The sequence below is a fragment of the Leptopilina boulardi genome, unplaced genomic scaffold (genome assembly GCF_019393585.1).
Source record: "Leptopilina boulardi isolate dan_hultmark-lab unplaced genomic scaffold, ZJU_Lbou_2.1 LbouV2_44, whole genome shotgun sequence".
Lineage (NCBI taxonomy): Eukaryota > Metazoa > Arthropoda > Insecta > Hymenoptera > Figitidae > Leptopilina > Leptopilina boulardi.
The window spans coordinates 1,033,013-1,041,091 of record NW_026137988.1 but is presented as its reverse complement, the minus strand read 5'-3'; the positions used below and the strand labels follow the sequence as shown (position 1 = coordinate 1,041,091).

The following is an 8,079-nucleotide window of genomic DNA, read 5'->3' as shown; positions in this document are numbered from 1 at the left end:
GTTATAAAAATAATTTTATTAAAAATACTGTTCCTACAAATCATTCATCAAATGAAATGTGTTTATGATGATGACAAAATACTATAAAACATTTTTCATCCGATTTGGGAATGCAATTCCATGTGCGGTTGCTGTTTAACTCGTTTAATTTAATGAATTCGGGTACAATCGTCTCCTCAACTTCGTACGCTTGATAACACAGCCACACAAAAAAAAAAAAGTTCTGATCTGGGGGTCTGACTATATATTTTCTATGTCTTTTGGGTCGCTGAATCCGAATCCGAGGCCCATTCAACCCCATCACATCATGTTTTTGAAAAAACCTCAAAAAACCAAAATGGCGGACACTTTTTTGGAAAATTTATCGGATTCGCTTGAAACTCGCTACTCGGGGGTTTTTGGGGTCGCTGATTACGAATTTAAAGTCAGTTTTCAAAAATTCAAAATGGCGGATCCAATATGGCGGATATTTGTTTGAAAAATGCTGGATTTGCTTGAAACTTGCTACTCGGGGGTTTTTGGGGGCGCTGATTACGAATTTGAAGTCAGTTTAAATTTATCATATCAGGATTCGGACATAATCTAAAAAAACCTACAATTTGTGCTATTAAACGCGCGTAATATCTTTAGTTTCAATGTTTATGTTATCACGTCTATTTTACTATATAATGTACCGTCGGCATTTGCGTTACCCAATGTACACCACGTGGAGGTGCCCTGGACGCAGGCACACGCAAGATACAAAGTAAATACGGGGGAATTAAAACACTCAAGTTTTTGATTTCTCAAAAGAACATCTTTATTGGATTCGCCATTTTAAATTTTGTTAATTGGACTTCAAATTCGTAATCAGCGACTTCAAAAACCCTCATGTAACGAGTTTCAAGCGAATCTAATAAAGTTGACAAAAAATCCTGCCATAATGGATCCGCCATTTTGAATTTTTGAAAACTGACTTCAAATTCGTAATCAGAGACCCCAAAAACCCCCGAGTAGCGAGTTTCAAGCAAATCCGGCAAATTTTTCAAAAAAATGTCCGCCATATTGGATCCGCCATTTTGAATTTTTGAAAACTGACTTCAAATTCGTAATCAGCGACCCCAAAAACCCCCGAGTAGCGAGTTTCAAGCGAATCCGATAAATTTTCCAAAAAAGTGTCCGCCATTTTGGTTTTTTGAGGTTTTTTCAAAAACCTGATGTGATGGGGTTGAATGGGCCTCGGATTCGGATTCAGCGACCCAAAAGACATAGAAAATATATAGTCAGACCCCCAGATCAGAACTCTTTTTTTTTGTGTGGCTGTGTAATGATCGCTAAATTCTATTGTTCGAATTATTTGAACTTTTAACATAAAATCTGATTCTTTAAGAGCATCTGTTTTTACTTCGCTTTTATAAATTTGAGAAATTTTTCGAAACTGAGGAATATCATTTTCAACTCTAAGTAAAACAATTGTACCCAATTCAAATTTTTTTTTTCCAACATGAACTTGTTTAACTGACTCGTATTGCAGGTTATCGTGAGTCAACTGCTCTACATCTGCAAATTTACTGCGAAATTTTACACAACTAACAACTGGGGGTGCAAAAGCTTTTTTCCCTCGAAAGTATTCGCTTTGAACAAGTTGGTGTCGAATGGCCAGAGAATACGATAAATTAACTCTACTTGCATTTACATTGGCATACTTTTTCAAAGAAAAATGTTTGGCTTTTTGGCGCATACACCACATGTTTACTACTGGCCCATGCTTTTCAATCACTAACGGATAATGAGAAACGATATGATGTTTCGGAATTAACCCTTTCATGGCCAGTGGGACACATACGTCCCACCTACTTCAAAAAATCATAACTTTCTTAAAACTTAATCGATTAACTCCACTAAGATCTCATTTTGAAGGGGAGGGATAGAGTAACAAATGTAAATACATGTATTTTTTTAAAAAACTACCCTCTTTGAAATACACCCCTTCAAAAAACCCGAAAAATGAGAAAAATGAAAAAACAGGTATAAATTTCAGAAGAAATTTTTTTTTCAGGCTTTCATAGTAACATATGTTTAAAAATATTGCAACCTTTGTAAAAAAAAATTAATATTAAAAATTCAACCCGAGGGTGCAGAAAAATAACTAAAACTACCCCTAAAAACCAAAACCTTTAAAAATTAATAAATTCGCTTGAAAATTGTTACTTGGGGGTTTTCGGGGTCGCTGATTACGAATCCGATGTCCGTTTTCAAAAATTCAAAATGGCGGATCCAAAATGGCGACCGATAATTATAAAAAATTACTAGATTCGCGTGAAACTTATCACTCGGGGGTTTTCGGGGTCGCTGATTACGAATCCGATGTCCGTTTTCAAAAATTCAAAATGTCGGAACCAAAATGGCGACCGATAATTATAAAAATGTACTACATTCGCGTGAAACTTATCACTTGGGGGTTTTCGGGGTCGCTGATTACGAATCCGATGTCCGTCTTTAAGAATTCAAAATGGCGGATCCAATATGGCGACCGATAAATATAAAAATTCACTAGATTCATATGAAACTTGTCACTTGGGGGGTTTTCGGGGTCGCTGATTACGAATCCGATATCAGATTTAGAAAATTGAAAATGGCGGATCCAATATGGCGGACGAAATGATTAACTTTCATTAGATTCATCTGAAACTTATTACTCAGGGGTTTTCGGGGTCGATAATTACGAATATGATGTCAGTTTTTAAAATTGCAAAATAATGCTGGTGTCATTATTGCCTATTAATTTTGTAGCTTTTAGTGCCTGTTGTTAGGAGTTTAGTATGAAAATGAAAATTACAGACCCAGGCTCAATCGGTGAGGTAGTGGGAGAACGCTACACAGAGAAAACGAAACGACGCGCTGATTGCCTTATAACAGCAGTTCCACATGGGAGCTTCTTTGCTACTGTCGTACCCCCCCCCTTTCATTTACCCAATGCACTCCCCTCTACGCCATCGTGGAGGGGAGTGCATTGAGTATGTACTCAATGCATTACTCAATATGATAATAATCAGTGAAAATTATTTTTTTGATTGTTGAAAACTGAATCCAGTATCTTATAACTTATGAATTAGGGGTGGATTTCAAGGGTAGGGGGTGAGTTTATTATTATTATCCATATCTGTGAAACATTGAAATACTTTTTTACAATTCAGAAGCACTTAGAATCCATATAATTTTTTTCATTTATTCACAAAAACATTTATCATTAAGGGGTGGTTATTTGACTTAAGGGTTGTTTTTCAGGGGTTGTTTATATTCAGTATTAATACTTAGTTATCATAGAAAATTTTTTTTTTCATATTTTCGAAAATCAGTGAAAATTATTTTTTTGATTGTTCCAAACTGAGAATAGTTATGAATTAGGGGTGGGCTTCAAGGGTAGGGGGTGAGTTTATTATTATTATTATCTATGTCTGTATAACTTTCAAATAATTGTTTATAATTTAGAAGCAATTAGAATCTATAGATTTTTTTTAATCATTTACAAAAACTTTCACCGTCAAGGGATGATTATTTGACTTTAAGGGTGTTTTCAAGGGGTTATTGATCCTTTTCAATTTTTAAGCAACCAGGCAATGTTTATAAATAAATAAAAAGTAGATAAGAGCTGAAAAATATTTAATTCATCAATTTGGTTAAATATCAGTTTTTTGGGGTAGTAATGTACCGTGGGGGTGGTTTTAAGGGGTGAGACATGTTAAAAAAAATTTTTTTCTCATACTGAATACTTTAGTAATTAAATCTAATATACATTATAAGTCTAAAGTAACGACAAAAAACTCGGCCATTAAAGGGTTAAATCACCTACTATTTTGATATATAATTTATGATGTTTTTCGATTAACTTTTTAAAACGTGTTATCATCAATTTATCGAATTCGCTCATCAGAGATGTACATAAAATTTCCCTTAACCACTTATATAATTGCCAGTGAGAATCGTTTTTGCCTGATATTAAGTCGCCTACAATAACTCCAAAATTCAAAACAAAAGCCATCATTTGCGAAGCGGTCATTTTTAGTCTTCTATTTTTTATATCGGTTTCAGTTATTACTGGTGGTCGATTTTTAAAGTCATTGAATTTGAAATAAACTATTCGATGATTTAAAATTTTCAAAGTAAAGTAACCTTTTTTGATACAATGAATCACAATTTCGATCATCTCTTCGCGACACATACCCTCAGGGACATCATGCATTACATCGACCGACAAATTTCGAGTTACGTGGAAATTTTTTAAACTATTAAAAACGCAAACTTCTTTTATTCCGCTTTCTTTACTGTTCATATTTTTAACATCGCTTTCATAATCGTTTTCGTCGCGCAATTTATCGTCTTTTTGAACACAAAGCTTTTTTGTTTCAGATTTATGTACTTTACAAAATCTACAGAAAAAGTTTGCTGCGAAACTTTCGACAAAACCTAAAGCACCATTTAGACCAAGATTGTCACCTTGAATAAAAACTACTTGAAAACGTAATCGAATAACTCGATTTCCAGGTAGCGTTAAAATGATACCAATTGATTCCAATTTGTTCAAAAGATCTAATAAATCTTTAAAAATGATTTTTCTGTTAAACTCATGAAGATCATCAGTATGATACAATTGTAAAAGAAAAATATTATTTAACTGTGATTTGAATTCTGGGGGTAGACAACCTACAGATACATAAACACCATTTAATTTATGTTTGCCAGCATTTGGACTTAGAGGATTATCTGTTTCAAACGCATCTTCGTATAAACATAAAGGAAAAATCAACGAATTGGGTGATTTGTCTATTATGTTGTCCCAAAATTCTGTTTGAACTACGTTCGAAATTTTATCTCTATTTTCTCTTAACTTCGAATAATAATCAAAAGTTTTATCAAAAACATCTGGCATTTCAAAAAAAGTTTTCAATACTGAATCTATTGGTATCATTTGACCAGTGACAACAGTAGGTACTTCTACCCCCTTTTTTTCTCAAGTTACGCATCCAAATTGTACAGGGACCGGTCGAATCAATAAATTTTTTTCCTGCAGAAAATTAAAACGTTTGTGTTCCGTGTTTAATTGTGAAAAAACTGTCTAAAGAGAGTTGAACTTATTTTCAATAACGTCTGCCATATCTTTTTTCGTGTTTAATAAAATAAATAATTTTAAATTTTTCATGAAATCACAGTTAAGAAATTGTTCAAATGCACTTACAACATTTTGAATTTGAGACCGCGTCATTGAAAAGCTAAAATTAAATCCGGATATTAAATATAATGCAGATTCAAACAATTCTTCTATCGATAAATTTGATAATAACTGATCAGAAATTTTAACTTCGTCAAATGGAATTTCTTTAGAACTTGGAGTTATATAACTTTCTAATGTCTTATTTTCATTATCTAAGTTTGAATTTACCGAATCAATTATATCATTTTCTATTTGCATTGTGTCATGATTTAAACTTGAACGACTGGCTTCGTTTTGATTTTCTGGAGTGATAGTAATAGCATCTGCTTGTTTGTTCAATTGTGAAACATCTGACATCTCATTAAAGTGTTTTGACTTAACATGGGCCTTCAAATTTTTTAAACTTACAAAACATCTATCACACTTCTCTATATCACATGAAAAACAAGAATCTTGACTTTGAATATTATGCTCAATATTCATATGAATTTTTAAATATTTTGTTGAAAAGCATTTATCACAAAATGAACACTTAGATCTTTTTGACATTGTGTCTATGTCCATATTGTAAGTTTAAAAATACGTTTTAAATTAAGTACAAAAAATTGAACATAGAAATAATTACGAACGAACTTATGTAACTATTAGTACTCTAATATCACAGTAGACATCTTTGGATATAGTTTTGATTTGAAAGTTATTTTAAAAAATAAATAATTTAAATAATTTATATCCAATATAAAACTCTTTGTACTGTACTTTTAAAGTAATAATCTCGAAAAACATTCACCTACTTATGAATATTGCTCCACACAATAGACGCATTCGTGCTTAACTTCTTATCTGCCGAAAATGGAATACCGTATAATCGTTGCAAAAATTCCCAAACAGGTCTTGAATCCAACGAATATTCTGCATTCAACGCAAAAAAACTTTTGAAGCAATAGTCAACACCTTGAAGCAAACCTGCGCATTTGTATTTGACGTCGTTGATGGACACATACACTTCAGTTATATTAGTAATCGTTCCGATGGCAATTACAATTGGCTGTTGAGTAACACCATGTTTCCTCAGTTTCTGTAGTCTTTTCTCCCAGTTTGGTTCCAAATCAGCCAAAGTCTATATAACGATAAATACTTATCTGAGTCATACATTTAAATTAAAGGAGTATATTTTAATTTATTTTATTTTGTTAGAATTATGACTTTCAAACTTAATATTTTATTATTTGTAATTATGGAAGTAAAAATAAAAGTCAGAATAACCGGTACTCTATAGATGAACCCCTCTGAGATTTCAGGCTTTCCTGCTTTCCAACTTTCTGGAAATCGTTTGCTTTTAATTCGTGGACATGTAGGCTTAAACAGGTACGGCTAGATAAAAGAGCAATAATTTCTTGGGATACACCTATAAATTTAAAACACTACCATGAGAATCATTTTTTAAAAATAAATAATTTATAAAAACAATATTCACCTTGCAAACTTAATAAATCTTCGCACGCTTTTTGAGTTGCACCTTCAGTGAGAATTAAAGGTACCACTTTTGGCCATTCCGTAAAAAAAATATTTGAATCGATTTTTTGTTCAATTTCAAAGTCAATCAGCAACTGAAAAGAAAAAAGAAATATGTTTAATATTTTTGTTTATTTTCTTACATTCAAATAACATTTTCATTACCAATTCGATCCCAATTTGTAATTTTAAAACTGGATACTGTTCATAATAGTCCACAATAGACAATTTTCGATCACGAATTTTGACTGTGTTTTGCCACGACGTTTTGATTTCCTCGTTTGTTCTCAACAAATCTTTTAATTCTTCTACATTACAATCATTAGAAGCATTTGTCTCAGGTTCAATAGTTTTCGGCTTATCATTTTTTGCAAACCACTTTCTTAAATTAGTGTAATAGTCGTATAATTTTCCATTAGGATTTTTTTTTTGACATGCGGCAAGGATTGTAATAATCTGTTTCATTTTCCTTTGTAAAAATTGCAACTATTTCTTTAGCCCAAAATCCGAAAACATGGCGCTTTATCCTAAAAAAGCACATTAAATTTAAGACCACATTTAAATTTAACCAAATAAAAAAAAATATATATATAAAATACATATTTTGTATTTAAACGAATAAATTTGTCAAAATAAAATAACAAACTAATAAATTATTTTCTTATTTTTAATTGTTAATTATATAATAAATACTTTTTAATTCTAATTGTAGAACGAAATAATATACAGATAGTTAAAATGTATACTCACGTCAATGAATCTTTCATTAAATGATGAATAATCAATTCGCACAATTTTTTTCTGTCAGATTCCGTTAAAAAAAGTACAACGAAGCAAAGCTTTCCCAATAAAACATCGGTTGAGCAATATTCTCAGTTCCTATTAAATAAATATAAAAATAAACAATAATCTTTTAAATTTTAATTAAAAATTATATAATAAATAAATAACTTACCAATCCATTAACACTTACAGCATCACTTGTGGGATTAAATTGAAAGCCGTCTGCAGAAAGGTGTCCCAATTAAATAAAAATTAATTCTTTGAAATATACTTACAATTATTGCAGGTTTCTGTTTATATTCAGATTCTCGACGGAAAACGAATTTAAATCTATCATCCGCATTTGAAATTAAATTAGAAATTTCATCCTCATTTAAAAGGAAAACTTGCTCTGCTCTTTCGATATTGTTTTCTGAAATTAAATAATATAAATATATTTAATTAAGCTATTTAAATATTATTATTAGGTTCATTAAAATATTTTTTTCAATTTAAAGATTCTCTTAATTCAAAAAGATAAATTATAAGGTTATGTTGATAAAAATAGCAAAATTCTTATTATTTTTGTCAACTTACATAAAATGATTGTT

General features: G+C 31.1%; 1 protein-coding gene across 1 annotated transcript; it reads right to left on the bottom strand.

The window, feature by feature from the left end:
• Window positions 1–6,027: 6,027 nt before the first annotated feature.
• On the bottom strand, window positions 6,028–7,586 carry LOC127289524 (uncharacterized). Its single transcript, XM_051317511.1, has 5 exons — window positions 7,457–7,586; window positions 6,872–7,233; window positions 6,669–6,801; window positions 6,458–6,599; window positions 6,028–6,311 (listed from the first exon to the last, which is right to left on the bottom strand). The coding sequence occupies exons 2-5, from the start codon at window positions 7,169–7,171 to the stop codon at window positions 6,263–6,265; spliced, it is 624 nt and encodes a 207-aa protein (XP_051173468.1). The 5' UTR covers window positions 7,172–7,233; window positions 7,457–7,586; the 3' UTR covers window positions 6,028–6,262.
• Between the last annotated feature and the right edge of the window lie 493 nt (window positions 7,587–8,079).

Coding starts and splice junctions, on each gene's coding strand:
- LOC127289524 (XM_051317511.1), bottom strand. CDS start 7,171: ATGAAACAGATTATTACAATCCTTGCCGCATGTCAAAAAAAAAATCCT. Junction 6,802..6,871: donor TACAAATTGGGATCGAATTG/GTAATGAAAATG, acceptor TTTTCTTTTCAG/TTGCTGATTGACTTTGAAAT. Junction 6,600..6,668: donor AGATTTATTAAGTTTGCAAG/GTGAATATTGTT, acceptor TTAAATTTATAG/GTGTATCCCAAGAAATTATT.